Source organism: Rhinolophus sinicus, linkage group LG06 (genome assembly GCF_036562045.2).
Source record: "Rhinolophus sinicus isolate RSC01 linkage group LG06, ASM3656204v1, whole genome shotgun sequence".
Lineage (NCBI taxonomy): Eukaryota > Metazoa > Chordata > Mammalia > Chiroptera > Rhinolophidae > Rhinolophus > Rhinolophus sinicus.
The window spans coordinates 109,524,869-109,543,592 of NC_133756.1; the positions used below are offsets into that span (position 1 = coordinate 109,524,869).

Consider the following 18,724-nt stretch of genomic DNA (forward strand, 5'->3'; position numbering starts at 1 on the left):
TCCACAGAGGACCTTAGATTGATTTTTCAGAGAACAAATTTGAGAATTATTTGCATAGAAGTTTTGTTGAAGTTAAGAAATTAGATGATTTTTCTCAGGGTGGAAGCATGTTTGTATTTTAGGAGGGCTGTGGAAGAACCAGAATATCATGCTCATAGAAAGAAAAATGCAAATCCACCAGGAGTAGATGATGGTAGTGTATTAATTCCTTAGCTACATGTAGATTTTTATTAGGTCACTTATAACTAGGGTGACATATAATTTATTCCAAACTGGGTCACTTTTGAGAGTGAAAGGATATGCTGTCTGAATGGGACACTGGTACAACAGGTGTAACCAGGACTGTTCCAGGAAAACCAGGACACTTGATCACCTCGGACTAATAACACAGTTTTCTCCAGACTTAGTTGCAATTTCTTGAACCTCTCCAGATAATTTTTTTTCCCTTGTAGAGTCTGTGATATTACTCACAGAGCCTCTCAAGCTTTGGTTCCTATTTCCTGGTCTTGTTGGAATGAAAGGATTCTTTCCATTTTTTCCTGCCTCCCCGGACTGTTTTGATTTATGGCATGTGGAGGTAATAATACTCATGATGTATTGTTAGTTGACCTTTTATTATTTTTTTAAAGAAATGTTGTTTTACGTGTTTCTGATCCAGTATAAGATTGTTTTTGAGAATCCTGGTTATAACTTCTTAATGGAGCTGATGAATTACTAGTAAGTTCTTAGAGTGAAAAAAAAGAAAAGAAAATTTGTAATTTGGGCATTTATTCTTAAATTACTTGGTACTTAATATGTTTTCTTTCCTACAGGTGGGGTTGTAATTTTAAACTTCAGATCTTCAAAGAAGGGAAGGAGAACATCTTTGTTTATACCATGAAGATCATGTGGTTGTTTTTTTTTTTAATGTTGGAGAACTGTAATGCTTTCATTTTGTTTTCCTATTCAGTTCAAATAAATTAATTCTTATATTATGTGATGTATTTTATTCAATAAGTAACTTTTTATTATCATCTTATATCAGGTTGGTGCAAAAGTAATTGCGGTTTAAAGGTTAAAAATAATTGCAAAAACCATAATTACTTTTGCACCAACCTAATATTTTCTAGTAAATTAAAAATTAACAGAATGATAGTTATCTTTGAGGTAGTGCTTACTAAAATATGGTTCTCCGCACCTCTTATATCCTTAGTTGGAATCTGGGGTGGGAGTATGGTGTATAGATTTGGAAATCACCACTTTGGAATACTAGAATGGAACCCTAAACAATCTCGAAATTAGGGAGTTTGTTTATCGGCAAGCCTGAACCCATTTCTATTCTTGCCGGAGTCCTATTGTTTCTCTGTGTAGTCGTCCATCTAGTGGTAGGAATGCAGAATACAGCAGAATGCCAAGGAGAAGCTCTGCGGTTTCAGACTTTTTTAATATTAAGAATGCTTACATAGTAGACAAAAACCTTTTGATAATGGTGTGGGGGACTGGGGAGGAGGATGACCCTTTCACTTGAGAAATAAGTCAGTGGCAATGAATTCTGAGAGTATTCCAAGAGTCTATGTTCTCTATAGAGAATTTTCATGATTTAAACTTTCTTTTTGTAAGATTTTGTGTAATTATAAAAGATTTACGGGCTAAGAGGCAAATGCATAAATAATGATAGATAATTTTAAGAGACAGTCGTTTGGTCTGATTTGAAAAGGATGCTTTTTGTATGATTAAAATTTTAGGGCAATTACATAATGATTCTATTAACTAAAACAATTTATTTTGCAGTTTGTAAATTAAAATATGGACAATTCAGCAAACTTGGCTTGTGTTCAGCTATGACTTAAGAGGCTCATTTTAGCCAGACGTTAATATAGAGTACCCCAGGATTGGCTTTGTTACCTAGCTCCATCTGAATTTCTTCTCTTAGGTGTTCCCTCTCTAGTTCCACTTCTTTCCTCTGCTACAGATATAAAGGAGGTCAGTCCTTTCTCTTCTGTTGCTTTTTAAAGTGTTCTGAAGACACACAGCACTTGATATATCCCCAGTTGTGTGATGTATCCTCAGGAATGCCTCCAAAATCTGTTACATTTTTTTATTCCTCTTTTTTTTAAAAATTGATTTCCTTAGGTGGCCTCCATAGCTACCTGAAATTAGCACTGATGGAGATCTTTTCAGGTTAATGTATCTTCCTAAAAACCAAAACCAAACAAACAAAAAACAGCCAGATAAGAGGATTGTGAAGGCTTAACAGCAGCATTTCTGTTGAATAGTTTTTTTAAGGGGTTGAAAACCTCTCCTTTTACATGGTGATTTAAAAAAAAAAAATCAGGCAAGAAAAACGTATTACTCAATAACCAGGCTAAATACGCATATAGCATGTACTTTTATCAAAGTGTAGGGTTATTTTTACATTTCTTAGTTTTCACATGTGTGAATCTTTAGTCCATTCATTTGGCAGAGAACACAGTAACAGTAATAGCATTATCTAGTTCTAACAAATTGGTTTTCTCTATAGCTGCAACTAGTTTTTTTTAGTAAGATGGGATTTTGCCTTACTTTCTTTGTGGGTTCTGGAAGATTCCTCGTTATCCACCATGGTGAGAACTAGAATTTCTACCCAAAGTATTGGCCTACCTCTGTAACAGTGGCTACAAGATTTCCATCTGTTATACTATACAACTCTTATGTTTACCATGCCTTCCTCACATCATTAGGAAATGAAGGAACCTGTCACGGCTGTGCTTTCTGCCAGCGATCGTGATATGCTCCAAAGGGTCTAGAATGAATTGCAGTACAGGATTGGTGTTTGCTGTGTGACGTGAGAGGTGCTTACTGAAATTTGTAAAATTAGGGGAAAAAATAGTAATATAGTTTTGTTACGTATTGGTTTTGACTACCTGTTCACATGTAACTTAGTTGCTGAATAATTTTGGAAGTGTCCTATTTGCATCACCCTGTATTTGGGCAAATACAGTCAGTATAAATCAAAATATAGCTACAGTTTTTAAAAAACGGAATCTTTATTTTTTTTTTTAACATGGTTTTGATTTAATATACTGCAAGCGTTTCCCCCGGTTGGCTTCTTTTTTTGCCACGTGTTTGTCAGTCTCTTAGTATTTCATTGTCAGACTGCTGTCATTTAATGAATTACCCTATCACTATTGGGCATGTCCACTTACTTCGGTCCCTTAGCTTTGTAGTACTTTTATCAGTCATTTGGATATCTTTGTCATTTCTTTTTAATAACTCTGAATGTCTTCTCTCCTCTTTTCAAATTAACTCCGTCCTGTTACTCATGCTGAGCATTCTATATTGTGAGTCTTCATTCCAGTTAAAATGTTGGTTAGACTTATTAACGTTTAAATTATTCTGTGAAGACCATACTTTTTAAGTTAATTCTAATGGAAATTGTGTTAAAGTATAATACTGTATTTCTCACAGAGGACCCCACAAACTTTAAAGATAAAATTGTAAGTTACATCTTAATTTGGACCATACTTTGTGACCCTTTACACACACAAAAGAATTGAATGGAGAAAGATGTAACAGTTCATTCTATTTCGCAGACATTTGACACTTCTGACGGGCAGATATGCCTCTTTGTGTATAATTTCTTTTGGCTTAAGTCTGATTTCAAATGACATGTTTTCTAAATACTTTAAAATTTATGTTAAATGAAAAAAGTGTTGCTGATCCTTTATAACAGAAGTTCAGAAACTTTTCTTACCTCTGGTTACTGTTTCTTGGTGAATATTTGTTCCTTTTATTTGTACTCTTATCCAGAAAAAATTTCAAAGATAGGATAATGAAGCAACATTTGACGAACTGCTTAACTTGCCTTCCAAACTGAGTATATTGCCAATTTTCTAGATGTTTGAAAAAAATCAGTCTTATGTTACCTAAATTCATTCTAAAGGCAATTGCAAAGAGGGCAGTGTTTCCCTGAAAATAAGACCTAGCCGGACAATCAGCTCTAATGTGTCTTTTGGAGCAAAAATTAATATGAGACCCGGTCTTATATAAGATATAAGTATAGTATAGTAAAATAAGACCGAGTCTTACATTAAGTTTTGCTCCAAAAGACGCATTAGAGCTGATTGTCTGACTAGGTCTTATTTTCAGGGAAACAGTATCATTCAAAGTAACTCTTTTGAAAGGAATAGTAGCACTTGGCTACATTATCATGATACTTTTTTTTTTAACCTTTTTTTTTTTTTAAACCTATATTCTTAAGGTAAATAACTTGCTGTTGTTTTTAGCCAAGTTCATTTAGAAAATCTAATAAAGCATATAAGCATAGTTTGGATTTAGCCTAGTTGAGTGCCTGTTTAGATGGGAACTCAGGCCTCTACATTATGCTAATAGTATATGCCACTGGCTGGGTTGCCTGACTTGCTGTGGAAGTGAACCCTAAGTGCCCTAAGTTTCTAAGGTTAATGAACTCTGCCTGGGGAGGTCTATATAGGCTTGTGGGCTACACTAGGAATAGGGCTATAAGATTAATGAAATCATCTGGTAACCAGTCACTTCTAATTTTTTTTAATTTGCTGAACATTTTTCCCTAACTACAAAAATACTGTTTTTTGCATTTCACTACTTTTCTTACTGTTTTTGTTAAATTAGTTAGAAATTTAGGACTTCCATTAAAATAAATTTAGGACTTGCATTAAATTGGCTAGTTGGGTATTCACTTTGTATAAGTTTCCAATCACCCTTATCTCTTACAAAAATTTAATTCTATTAATAAATCTGTCACTTAGTAGTGAGCTCCTTTGACCTTACCTTTGGGCAAGCACCTTACCTATGTTAATACAATTCACATTTATGTTGTCTCCCCCAACCATTGTTTGTTGGATTAGCATATAAAAAACAAAAGTGAGAGCATTTTGTATAGTAGGAATTGGTTCCTTCTACCATCTCTCTTTGGAAAAATGCTCATTTCCACGGGAGGCCTATTTTCTTCCTTCCCTTAAATACTAGAAATCCTCATGAATTCTCACATACCTAAAGCAAAAACCTTTACACCACGTAGTTTTTTTTTTTAATTGTTAATGTTATATTTAAGAAAGTATTTTAGTTTTTATATTCTTAAGGTAAATAACTAAAACAATATGTGTTTCTACTTTGGAACCCTTTTGATTGGTAAGGGAAATTTAATGCCAAGTTTGTGCTTTTTAAGAAATGAGATCTCTCAGATTGAGAACGGAAAAAGCAGTACCTATCAAGATTGCCATAATATGCAATCTTTTGTTTGGAACTATTTGCTTTTGGTTAGTCAGAGGTGGGGAAACATTTCCTTCCTGAGTTGTTGGAGCTCAGACTTGGAAGCATTTTTAAGTTACTACTATAGTAGAAACATTGTGCGAAGGACAAATTACTGCATGGAGAAAATGACTGGTTGAGTTAAAATGCTATGGGGAAGTATGTTCTGCAGAGTTTGTGTAACTATTCAGTGTTTTTTTTTCTCTCCGTCATATTTATATAACTTTGGTTTTGCATTTGGTCTACTCTGGCTTCATAATCTCAGCATGAACTCTTATTTCATTTTTCCTGTTATATGTGAAGTGTTGTATTTTGGCTTCTGGAGTTATTCTTCAGTTTTTATGTGGTCATTTCTAAAGAATACTATAGTTTTCATAAGCATTACAATAAAACCTTTATTTGTTAGATCTCCTTTAACTTGAAATTTGAAAATTTTCATACGTAATGGTCTCAGGTTTGTACTTAAACCTTTTGGGAAGAGCAAGTTGTGCACATAGTTGTAGATTGTTGGTTTAGTCTATGTAAAAATTACCATTTTTGGATGCTTTTTGAAAAAATGTTAGGACTGTCCACATGCATACTAAAATGAATGTAGTTACTCAAAAAGTAAAGAAAGAGTGACTACTATATGCGAGACACTGTTCTAAGCCTTTGGGATACAGGAGAGAACAAAATAGCCCTGCTCACATGGAACTTATATTTTAATTGGGAGAGAGAAAAGACTAAACAAATTAGGATGAGTTAGATATGATGGTAAGTACTTTGGAGAGAAATCAAAGTAAGGGATTATAATGAGTGTTTAGAGGTATAAGAGTGTTGTAACTATTCAGAGACATTCATCTGATACTGTGACATTTAAGCAAAGATCTATAGGAATAAAGCGAGGGAGCAAGAAGTATAGATATCTGGGAGAAGAGTATTCCAGGCTGAAGCAGCAGCAAGTGCTGGGCACCTGAGGTAAGGGTACTCAGCTTGTGGGAAGCATTGCAAAGGAGACATCGGTGTAACTGCAGCCAAGTGATGCAGAGGGGAGAGCTTATCACAAAGGCAGCAGATAGATTATATATGTTCTATGCATAAAATACTGTAGTTGAAACTGAAGTCTCTATACATGTGGGCTTCATTTAAAATCAGGCTTTATCTGACTAGCAGTTTATTACCTCCGTGATGAATAGTATGGAAATTGCTCTAATATATGGTGATGGAAAGAGAACTGACTCTGGGTGGTGAACACGCAATGTGATTTATAGATGATGTGTTACAGAATTGTACACCTGAAATCTATGTAACTTGACTAACCATTGTCACCCCAGTAAACTTTAATTACAAAAAAGAAAAAAAGAAATTGCTAACAAAAATGTTTGCAGGCTCCTCTTAAATTCTCTTGGTCAAGTAGAAGAGAATGATTTGGAAGTAAATAATTACAGAGTAATTATGTAGTGTAGAATTATGTGCCAACTTTAGTGACTGGAAGGTACCTTAATGTATGAAGGGGAAGACTTCACAGAGGGGAAGCCTTCATTCGTTTTGAAGTATGAGCAAGAATGGAAAGATTTCTGTATGAAACTGCAGCAAGGTACATCACAGAACACTGGTGGTTTTGTGTTAGAAACTGAGTTTCAAGAAGGAGGATATTGACAAGGGCAAAATGTATACCATCCTTTAAGTTAGAAGTTAGACAGTGATAGTCACTGTTGTGTTGTGGATCGTTTTGTGGCCAATTTAGAGAATGTTTGGGGGTGTGAGGTGGGTGAGACCCCAAATCAGGTGTCATTGAAAATGAGGAAGTCCAGCATTTATCAGTGGGGACACTTTGGGGTGGGGAGTGCTTTGGGGACACTTTCTAATTGTGGAGTGCTGATTGCTCAATATAGGACAGTCAGTCTCCTCATCCTTCATGTGAAATAGCGATCCGAGGTGTGATCAAACAATACAGTGAATGTTTAAATAAAAAAATTGATTACAGTAAAAAACACATTGCCATTAATTCCCCTCAAAATATTGCGTCTCACTTCGAACACTTTCCCATTGTTCTTGCCGCTTTCTGAAGCAGTTCTGGAAGTCCTCTTCCGTGTCCTCAGAGAGTATGATAATCTTATTTCCTAATTTTCGAATGCTCCCAGGAGTAGTGGTAGCCCCTAGTTAAGAAATAAATAGGATCTGAACTCTGGCTTTGACCGTGATAGTGTGATGGGGAGGAGAAAGTGGAATTGATGGAGGTTTAGGAGACTTGGTTACTCATTGGCTTCAGGGAGTGTATATAAACACACATTGGAGTACCTTTGGCGCAGGCAGTAGCGTGACAAATTTTGTGACAGGTTCAATTTTGAAAACGAATAAAATAAGATTCTGAAGAGTAAAATGACTGGATGCCATTGTGAGGAAATAACATATTTAAGAATTGAATAGCTTAAGACAGTTTTAGGAAGGATATAGAAAAATTAGATATATAAAAACAAATACAGGGAAAAGCTAGGAATATAACAAGTTCAGAACTTAACCACTGTGCTTGAAGTTTTAAAGGATTCAAAATGAGCAAGAGACAGATAGGCCTTCCCCTCAGTATATTTTGAGAGAAGGAGAAAGCTTAGCTCTGGGAATAAGGCAAGTACAATATATTCAGTGCCGTAGGAAAGGTATACAGTACTATTTAAGAAGATTCAAAGAAGGCAGAGAGCAAATTTTACTTTTTACTATTAGAAGCTGAACTATACACCTGCAAAATGAATGTGCTATGTAATTTTTGTTGCAAGTAGTCTGAATTGTAAAAGCCTTGTGCCATTGTGTTTCATGGGCACTGTTGTACTTTGTTCTTTAAGCATTGTTGGCCAGGATAACTACTTGTGTAGGAGTAAAATGCGTTTGGTTTCCTTATCAAATGTAACTTTGTATAATAATTGGACCTATTAAAACAAACAGTTTTGTAAGATTATTAGCAGATAAATGGTCAGTTACATTAATGTTTCTTGCTAGCAGTTAAGGCCAAGGTAGATCACTTGAATTCATATTTAATCGTTATGCATTAGAAGTGAACAAATTGCTAATGAGTCATGAATAACTTTAATTTTTTTTCCCTTTATGGTAGTTACAACTGAGATACTTATACTTGTTTTATACATACTTTAAAAGTAAAACAACTCATTTCTTGGTCTTCCTCTCTGTTCTCTAAATTGGATCCTATTTTGTAATTTCTTTATTGAATTTGGCAATAATCTTTAAGCAACTGGAGGTGAAACCTTGTGGTCTTTTAGAAGTTTTTTTTTTTTTTTTCCAGTTTTGGTACTAAAACAATTGGACGTTAGACTGTTTTATAGTAAAGCATGCCAGTTAGAAATACAAAATTGGAACTTAATATTGTTTTAACTTTTTCAGGGTAATGTTGAGTAGAGTTTCTGGATCATTTCTTATTTGGAAATTTATTGCAGTAAGAAACTTTAGTCCATTTTCAGTTTTGTTTGTCGGTGTTAGCTAGTGACTACCAACTGATATCTGAGATAACTCAGTAGAACTAAAGGGAGAAAAGAAGGAGAATTATATAAACAAACTGAGATCCTACCCTCTCAGATACCACATGTATCTGTTATCTTCCTTTTAGTGCAAACACAGCATTCTAGGGAGGATATTAATAAAGGTAGTTTGACCTTCAGCTTTTTCATGCTTCCATGTGTATGATTTTTTTAAAAAGGTTTTTTTAAAAGGTAGGGATGAATAATGCTATTTGTTACTCTGAAGGTTTATGAGTAGTAAGAGAACTGAAAGCTCCTCCACGCCTTGAAACAATTCCTTTTGAGATAAATGAAACACTTGAGGGTAAATGACTCCCTGAGGGAGTTTGGTTTACTTTCTGCTATTATTGATCATTTATGTGACCCTAATGAATACACTGTTTAATTCTCAGGTAGCTTGCAGTGGTCTCAGTTGTTCCCAGAGCTTTTTAACAGGTTCTCCAAACTATCTATTGATGCTTTACTCGTTCAGACCTTTCACCTGTTAGTATGCAAATCTGGGATTACCAATAAATTAAAGACAAGAGAGTAAATTATTTTTTTTTGTTTTTTTCAGACTTAATTCAGTGCACAAATGAGATGAATGTGAACATCCCACAGTTGGCAGACAGTTTATTTGAAAGAACTACTAACAGTAGTTGGGTGGTGGTCTTCAAATCTCTCATTACAACTCATCATTTGATGGTGTATGGAAATGAGGTAAGCAGCATTTGGGGTTAACAAGTATCCTGGTGTGTTGCCTGAGTATTCAGCGTGCTTCTCTCACTGAAACTTGAGGAATGGCTTCAGCAACTGAATAATATAGGTTAAAAAGGCAAGGTGCCTAGGAAGAAATACAACTGTAGACCTCTCAATTTGAGTGCAGGTGACCTGTAAGCCAGAAAGCAGCAAGTGGGTAAGAGTTTATAGGGCTTCAATAATGGGATCAAGAAGCAAAACTTGATGCCTAGAGGTGGGTTCTATAAGCAGCACTGGTTTTTGCAGGCCTTGTATATTGATGGACTGTATATCTGTCTGTATCCAGTTGCTTTTTACTGTAGATTTCTGTCTGATCTCATATGGTTGTCTATGAAAGCACATTGCCTAATTAATTACACGGGTGTGATGGCCTTTTGCTAGAGGGACTGATTGAAGAATGCCTTCTTCAGCAGAGAGGTGTTCTGAAATCTTCTCTGCTCAGAAGGGGAACACATAAGATGCACAAGCTTTTGCAGTTTAATATTTGGAGAGAATCATCTTGTTTCCATGATAGCCTAAGCAGCTCATTTTTGAGTTATTACCTGAAATGCTTTTCTCAGTCCAGAATACTTAACTTGTAAAATTGTATTAAAAGGAACATTTAGAATTGTTTTAAATGAACATTCTAGTGGAACTAGATAAATCGACATTATGTACCTGAGAAAAATGCAGCCCAGTGCTTATTGGGAGATAGCTAGCTTCCATAGAGATAAGGAAGGATGTCAGTCAAGGACGTTAGACTTCTGAGCATGATGACTTTCTGACATCCATCACTTTACTTGTTATTTTGGGCTTTTCAGTCATGAGACTCTTCTGTTATCTTTGATACCAATAGAGCATCATAAAGTTCAGAATTAAAACAGGAATTTACCCACAATTTTATCATTCAACAAGATCTATTTGCTGCACACTTTGGTGTTCCCTTTTGGTGCTTGTCCAAAAGTATTTTTTATAGCCATTAGCGTAATCTAGATAAAATATTATATTTAGTTTATATATCACACCATAAGCATCTACATTCTTTATCATCTTTAATTATTACATAATTGATCATGTATTCCATGATTTTCTTAACTGTTACCTTTGCTGGAAATTTAGTTAGAGCACCACAATGAATGATTTTATTTGTAGTTTTTAAGTTTTAAAAATTATTTCCAGAAGTGTTACCTGAAATACTTAGTCGATAGGCATGACCATTTTTAGGACATGTTACTCAGTTGCTTTGTAATTCATTATAACCACTGTGCAGAGTCAATAGAAATGTTTGTATACTAGCTTCAATGTAACTTGAAACATTTTTATCTTAATTAGGACAATAGTTTACTTTTATCAGGAATGTGTTTACTTAAGATCATTATCATTTATTCCAAAGAATATCAGGTTTATATGCTTTTTTCACCTTTTTAAAATGTGCAGTTGACCTTTAACAACATGGGCTTGTACTTCTCAGGTCTACTTACATGTGGATTTTTTTCAATAAATACTGTAAATGTATTTTCTTTATGATTTTTTAACATTTTCTTTTCTCTATCTTTATTGTAAGTGTATGGTATATAATACATGCAGCATATAAAGTATGTGTTATGTGACTGTTTATGTTACCGGTAAAGTTTCAACAGTAGGCTATTAGTAGTTAAGTTTTGGGGGAGTCAGAAGTTACACATGGAGTTTTGACTGCACAGGAACTGGCACCCCGAATCCATTGTTCAAGGGTCAACTGTTTTTTATTTTTAAAAAACAGTTTTAAAGCATATAAAATTAATGCATTGTTCAAGGGTCAACTGTTTTTTATTTTTAAAAATATAAAGCCATAAATATATAACCAACTACAATGTGAGATAAAGAAGCAAAAGTGGTGGTTTTCAGAGGCTGTAAATCAGGTGATAATACTAGAAAGAAAACCTTGATAAAGGCAAAGAAACATAAAGTTAACTGTCATTCCTTACAGTCGACTGGCAGGAGGAGAAAGATAGCATTTCAGTGTGGTTCTTAGATAAACTTATGTTTAGTTTCCCTTACGTAACTAAGACAAATCCAATGCTCTGCTCATTTTTCTGTGCTAGCATATGCAATCCTCAGGTTTTCTCACCAGCAGTTGTTACTAGCCTGTAAGAGAGCATGCATAGGGTTTCATTCTGCTGTAGTCATGGGAATACCATGGAATAGTGGTTCTTGAATAGCGCAGGGGAGGACAGGGGAGTGACTCCCTCATCCCCGGGGACATTTGTTACAACTGGAGGGGGATGCTTCTAAACATCTTATAATGTACAGTACAGGCCCCACAACAAAGAATTATCAAAGCATATGAAACTCAGAGTCTAATACTGTCTTTTTGAACAGGTTGTTTTAGGGTAAGTGATGCAAGATGAGTCTTTGATTTACAAATAGTTCTTTAAAATCCTAGTGTGTTAGTTTAGGGTGCCATATATGCTGTGAAAGATATGTATTATGTTTGGTAACTAGTAAATGGGAGGACCGAGGATGAAAAATTTAAACTAGATAAGCTTAATGGAATGTGTTAGTCACAATTTCTCCCCCTAATTCTGAAATTAGTTTGTTAGATGGTGAAACTTTAATTTGACATGATTATTTTTTTTTTTCAGCGTTTCATTCAGTATTTGGCGTCAAGAAACACGTTGTTTAACTTAAGCAATTTTTTGGATAAAAGTGGATTGCAAGGTAAAGACAACTTACTAATTATAGAAAATCAAGAGTGTCCCCATATGATTACCACAGAGTTAAAATTTGTCTTTTAAAACATAATGCTGTAGAGGAACCTCATATTTTAGTGAAGGTTGTAGGTAAGAAAAGACTGTCTTTTAATGTGAAGATTAAGATTGACTTTACTACTTGACACCCCAAACTCTTTGAGGCACAGAATAGGGTAGTGGTTTGAGAGCATGATTCTGGAACTGGACTGCCTGGGTTTGAATCCCATTTCTTCTACTCCCCAGCTGCATGAACTTGAGCAAGTTACTTCACCTTTCTGCATCCGTAAAATCACAAATAATGATAGCACCTACCCTATAGAGTTGTCATGAGGCTTAACCTAGTTAATAAATGTAAACTGCTTAAAACGCTGCCCGGCACAAAGGAAACACTATGTAAATATCTGTTTTCATTGTTAATATTTTTTGCTTTATTCCAAGAAATGTAGTTGGGAATATTATACATTTTAGTAGCAATGGTAACTAGTGTTTTATTCAGATGAATTGCTCATTGATACTCACACCTGCTTTCGTATCTTATTTTTACTTTTAATTCAAAAACTTAAAAGTGCTGTAATCTGGTGGTGTGGCTCTCCATGCACATTCTGTCCTCATGGGATCTACTGTACGTAGTTGCAGAACCAGGTGGTTAGTATGTCAGCTCTACAAAGAACCTCATAAAAGACATACCAAATGACTTGGGAATATTCAGCAATAAGGCTCCGTCTGGGAAGTATCTTTAGAGAAGGTGAGATTTGTGCTGAGCTTGGAAAGATGGATGAGGACATGAATTGGCTTAAAGGTACTCAGATACACATGGATGTGAGAGAACATGGGACATTTAAGATTTATAGAACAAATGAGTGTGACTAGAATGTATGGATAATGTATTGGAGAACATGTAGTGGCAGATAGCCCTCAAGAAGCTGTTGGGGCCAAAATCAGGCACAGAGTTGGGATTTTATAATGCAGTGAGAAACAGTGGTGGCTTTTTTGAGTTGAGGGAGGAGGGGAGAGGAAGTGCGTGTTATAAAGAAAGCACCATTACTCAGTGCAGGTTGGATTAGAGTGGATAAAACCTTGGACATGGAGACTGTTCTAGTCATCATTGCAGTCATCAGTTGAGAGTTAATGAGAGCCTGAATTGTGGCTCTTGGGGGCGATAAAAATCAGTGGAATTTAGTGACCAGCTCTGTTTGGGTTAGGGACTGTCTAGTTCAATACTTGTTTACTTTTGGTGGACAGAAATATTAGGTGGAATGGATTGAATACCCTATCTTCCAAAGATTTTGGAAGACCAGTAACCTATACGTGGGACCAAGTATTACAAGATTATTTTTACTTTAATGACACACGTAGTGCTGTAAGTAGTTAAGGAAAAAAAATAAGCAGTGAAATCCCGTTTTCCAATAAGTAGAAGTCGATATATATGACAGATAACACTGGAGCTACTCTGTTTTCAGGTTAATGGACGAAACTGCCTGCTCATCTTTTTATTCCTGCTGCTCCTCTTACTCAGTTCATTTGAACTAGAGTCTGTGGAAAACAATATGCGAACCACTACTGTCTAGAGCAGAGTATATACGTATATCCAAGTGAATTTTTTGTGCCATACTACTTACTGATTTTCCACTTTCTTAAGGTTTTAAGACTCATTCCTTTCACCTAGAGAACAGTTTTTAGACCTTTTATTTAAAGATCATATTCTAAAGAGATTATAAAGATACGACTGAAACAATAATTAAAGCATATAATTCAGTGGTATTTTTGAAAAATAATTTTGATGCCGATGTATTTTGTCGGATGGAGTGTACTATATTATTAAATACATACTAGGTGTATATAAATATAAATGTACTTCTAGTCTAGTGAGCTAGATAGATACTGTCACATATAATAGCTATAAGCTGTAGTTGAAGTAAGAATAATATGGGAGCATAAAGAGTTCAGGGAAAGTTTCAGAGATTGAGCCCTGAGGGATGAGAGGTATTTCCCCCATCAGAGGGTGGAGTAGAGTTGATTAGAGAGGAAGCAGTGTGAACTAAGAAGCTGAGAATATGAATGAATGTATAACAAACATCTTATCGAATACACTAGTAGCTATGAGAATATATGAGGGCAGTGATTGTTTTGTTTTGTTTTGTTCGTTGATTTTTCTCCAGTGGCACTTAGTAGGCACTGATGAAATGTTTCTGAATAAATGAATTGATGATTATGTTAAATCCAGTCACTTTACATTTTCTTTTTTGGTTGTTTTTGTGTTTTTGAAGTAACAGAGATCATCAAGTAAAGTTAAATTTGTTAGATGAAGATGAGCCAAAATAAAATGGACCTGGCTTTTCAATGAGGAGCAACAATTTATAGACTTCCTTGAGCCAGGCAGTAACTAAAATACAAAGTTTTTCTTTTCCTTTTATAACATAGCTCAGATTTTATGTCGCTGAAGTTTTCAGATCTCATGATTCTAATCAAACAAAATCTTAGAATTATTTAGGTATTCATTTAGAAAGTTTTATTGAAAACATGTAATTGTTTTTTTGTTATGCCTTACACTTGCATATTGCCTTTCTTTCATTGTACTATGCAGTAATTTTCTGTATTTTTTATACGGTTAGCACATCTAGTTATGGTTCTAAATAATATATAACTAAAAATTTTCAGAAGTATGAAAATTGTAAAATTGCTTAATGATTTGAGGAGTGGGGTCGTGGTTCCATAGGATGTTAGATTTGAGTTATGAGGTTATCAAGTAATGTAAGGGAATATGCTTTTCTAATTCTTGACAAATGAAAGATTGGAATGTTGATTAGAAGTAAATGTGTGTGCATATCATTTTAAAGAAATTCTAAGAGGGAAGGTTTTTCAAAGCCACATATGATGTAACTGACTTAAAAAATGCGAAGTCTTAGAGACTTGAATATGGTATTATTCATTAGTCATTTAATTTCAATTTAAATCACTAAATTGAGTTGATACCAAGATACGGCCATTGGATTAAATAAGTTGGTTTTCTAAGCAAATTGGGATTTTAATCGTTTATGAAAACTGTCTCATTTTTTTCTTACAGGATATGACATGTCTACATTTATTAGGCGGTATAGTAGATATCTAAATGAAAAAGCAGTTTCATACAGACAAGTTGCATTTGATTTCACAAAAGTGAAAAGAGGGTGAGTTGAGCTTTTTTTCCTTGACATCTAGTGGATTTGAATATTTTAAAATGTAAACAATAGAAATTATTAGATTGTGACTTGTGGAATTTCAGGCCAGTTTTAAAAGATTGAACTTCATTTTTCCTTGAAGTACATCAGATACTTTATGCACAAGGATTTTTTTAAGTTCCTTTTAATTTTATAACTCTTACTGAGATAGCGTTCATACAGCATAAAATTCACCCTTTTAAAATGTACTATTAAGTGGTTTTTAGTATATTTACAAAGTTGCACAACATCACTTCTATCAAATCCCAAAACATTTAATTGCTCCAAAAAGAAACCCCAAACTTGTTAGCAATTACTTCCCATTTTTCTCTTCTCCAAACCCTGGCAACCACACATCTACTTCTGATTCTATGGCTTTACCTATTTTGGACATTTCATTTAAATGGAATCATACAGTATGTGGCCTTTTATGTATGGCTTCTTGTGCTTAGCACAGTATATTCAAGTGGTAACATCCTTGTTGTAGCATGTATCCATACGTCATTGCTTTTTATGGCTGAATAGTATTCTGTTGTATGGGTTATATTACATTGGTTTATTTATCAGCTGATGGACATTTGAGTGGTTTTTACTTTTTGGCTATTAGGAATAGTGCTGCTATGAGCATTAGTGTACAAGTTTTTGTGTGGATTCTTTTCAGTTTTCTTGGGTACATACTTAGGAGTGGAATTGCTGGGTCCTATGGTAACTCTTACATTTAACTTCTTGAGGAATTGCCAAACCATTTTTCAAAGCAGTTGAACCATTTTATATCCCCATCCATCAGTATATGGATTCTCCACCTTCTTGTCAATACTTGTTATTTTCTGTTTTTTATTTTTATTTTTTTATTATAGCCATCCTGTTGGGTGTAAAGTAGTATTATCATTATGATTTTGTTTTGCATCTCCTTGTTTGCATCAACATTATTGATAGCTTTCAATACTGTTGAATGTCTTAATGGCCATTTGTATATCTTCTTTGGAAAAATGTCTGTTCAGATCCTTTGCTTGTTTTTCAATTGGGTTATTTGTCTTTTTGTTCTTGAGTTGCAAGAGGGTTTTTTTTTTTATTAGTCTACACACCAGTCCCTTATCATACATGATTTGCAAATGTTTTCTCCCCTCCTGTGGCTTATCTTTTTACTTTCCATCAAAGTTTTTAATTTTAATGAAGTCCAATTTATCTATCTTTTTTGGTTGCTTGTACTTTTGGCATCATGTCTAAGGAAACATTGCTTAATCTAAGGTCATAAAGATTTACTCCTATAATTTTTCTAAGAGTTTTGTAATTTTACCTCATATTTAGGTTTTTAATCCACTTTGAATTAATTTTTGTATATGGTGTGGGGTATGGGTTCAAATTCATTCTTTTGTTTATGGATATGCAGTTGTTCCTGTACTATTTGTTGTAAAGACTGTGCTATTTGTTGTAAAGACTGTGTTCTTTTCCAGTGGAATGGTCTTGGCATCTTTGTTGAAAATGAATTGACCATCAATGTAAAGGTTTATTTCTGGACTCTCAATTCTGTTCCGTTCATCTGTGTCTATCCCTATGCCAGTACCACACTGTCTTGATTATTGTTGCTTTGTAGTAAGTTTTGAAATTGAGAAATGTGAGTTTTCCAGCTCTATTCTTGTTTTTCAAGGTTGTTTTGGCTGTTTTGGGTCCCTTGAATTTATTTTCATGTGAATTTTCGGATCAGTTTATCAATTTCTGCAGAAAAGGCAGCTGGGACTTTGTAGGGATTGCATTGAATCTGTAGACCATTTTGGGGAGTATAACAATCTTAACACACATTATGTCTAATCCATAAACATGGGATGTCTTTCTGTTTTGTTTTCTTTCAGTGCTGTTTTGTATTTAAAATTTTTAATCTTGGATGCGGAGGATGAATTTTTTTTTGCTGTGCCCTAAATAATCTTCTTGGCACAATAACTAATCACATGAATTAGACAATCAGTATTTCTATACCTGATAGTGCTTGGTATATGGATTTTTCTTAGGAGACACAATGAGACCTCAGGAAAAAGTCACTAAAGAGGCATTGATGATCCTTGTAGCTATGAAATCCTGCCCTAATGGGAATCCGGCTTCTGTAGCAATATTATAGTGAATGCCTTTCTAAGTTTCCCTGCTGCTCAAAGATCCCAAAGATGGAAGCAGTTAATATGTTTCTTTAAATTGGTCTCTTCAAATGTTAAATTACTAAACTGAAGTGAACAGTTTGATGTAAATGTAGATGTAGCGTCTTAGCCACTCAAGAAATTTTAAAGCTGAACTTAAATGTTCTATGTCCACTAGTCCAAGTTAATCAGGAGGTGATTAGCTTGGAACTTAACCCAAACTAGATGTCACAGATTTTGTTTTGTATATTTAGATACTTTAGAAGATTATAGTAGAGGAATTTATCTTAGAAGTTTGATTCTTAACCCCAGTATCCCATGCAATAAACCATTTTCCAGTTGGGCTTATATTAATACTTCACTGTTAAGTGTGTTCAGTAAAACTGATATTCAGGCTATTTGTAGATATCAGATTAATAGACTTTAAAAATAGTAACTTTTTTTTTTTCCTGATCTAAAGGGTCAGTTTTGAGATTGAGGAGAGTTGCTGCATTTCTTTATTTAATATAGCAAACTTTTATTATTTGAATAACAGCCCTTGATTATGCACAATATAATTAGTATTGAGTTAAAAGAAATGACTCTCATTTAATGCTAAGGAAAAGCAAAGTGAATCAAAGAAAAGCCATAATTGAGTGGAACCAAGAAAAGCACAAAATTGACATACAAACCCCGATATATATGCCTACATATATATGTATGTAAAGAAAATTGTAAGGAAAGAGAAAATATAAGAAATAGAGTATAAGTTGAGGGTGTGACAGCAATTAAATTTATTATGTCATGGCAAAAACCCCAAGATACTTTCAGTTTTGCAGAAGACTTGTGTAGCAAATAGTAAAATGTTATTTATTAGGGTAATCAGTTTTTTATGTTTACAAAAGTAATAAACTTTTTAAAAATTCAGGCAGCTTGTAGGAAATGTTAACATTTTGGTGTATATAATCTGTTTTCTATGTGTAAATAGAAATAAATGTGTGAGGGCACTTAGAAAATTAGGTAAATTACATATATTTTTATTTAATATTTACATTAACATTAATATGTAATATTTAATTGTATATAATTTTTTTGTCTAATGTAATTAAGTTAATATGTAATATTTAGGCATTATTTGAAGATTCCTCCCCTACTATATATTTTAGACGTTTTTAATGTCTGTACACGTAGATGTGTCTCATTCCTTTGAATGGCTATAA

At 34.1% G+C, this 18,724-nt stretch overlaps 1 protein-coding gene across 27 annotated transcripts in view; it reads left to right on the forward strand.

Annotated features, from left to right (window-relative positions):
- The window catches only part of PICALM (phosphatidylinositol binding clathrin assembly protein), a 90,766-nt gene that overhangs the window by 18,384 nt on the left and 53,658 nt on the right, over nt 1-18,724 (forward strand). For all 27 annotated transcript variants that reach the window (XM_019739572.2, XM_019739571.2, XM_019739589.2 and 24 more), the window contains exons 2-4: nt 9,310-9,452; nt 12,095-12,170; nt 15,267-15,369. In XM_019739572.2, the coding sequence (XP_019595131.2) occupies nt 9,310-9,452; nt 12,095-12,170; nt 15,267-15,369 (322 nt within the window). The remainder of the gene's footprint in view (nt 1-9,309; nt 9,453-12,094; nt 12,171-15,266; nt 15,370-18,724) is intronic.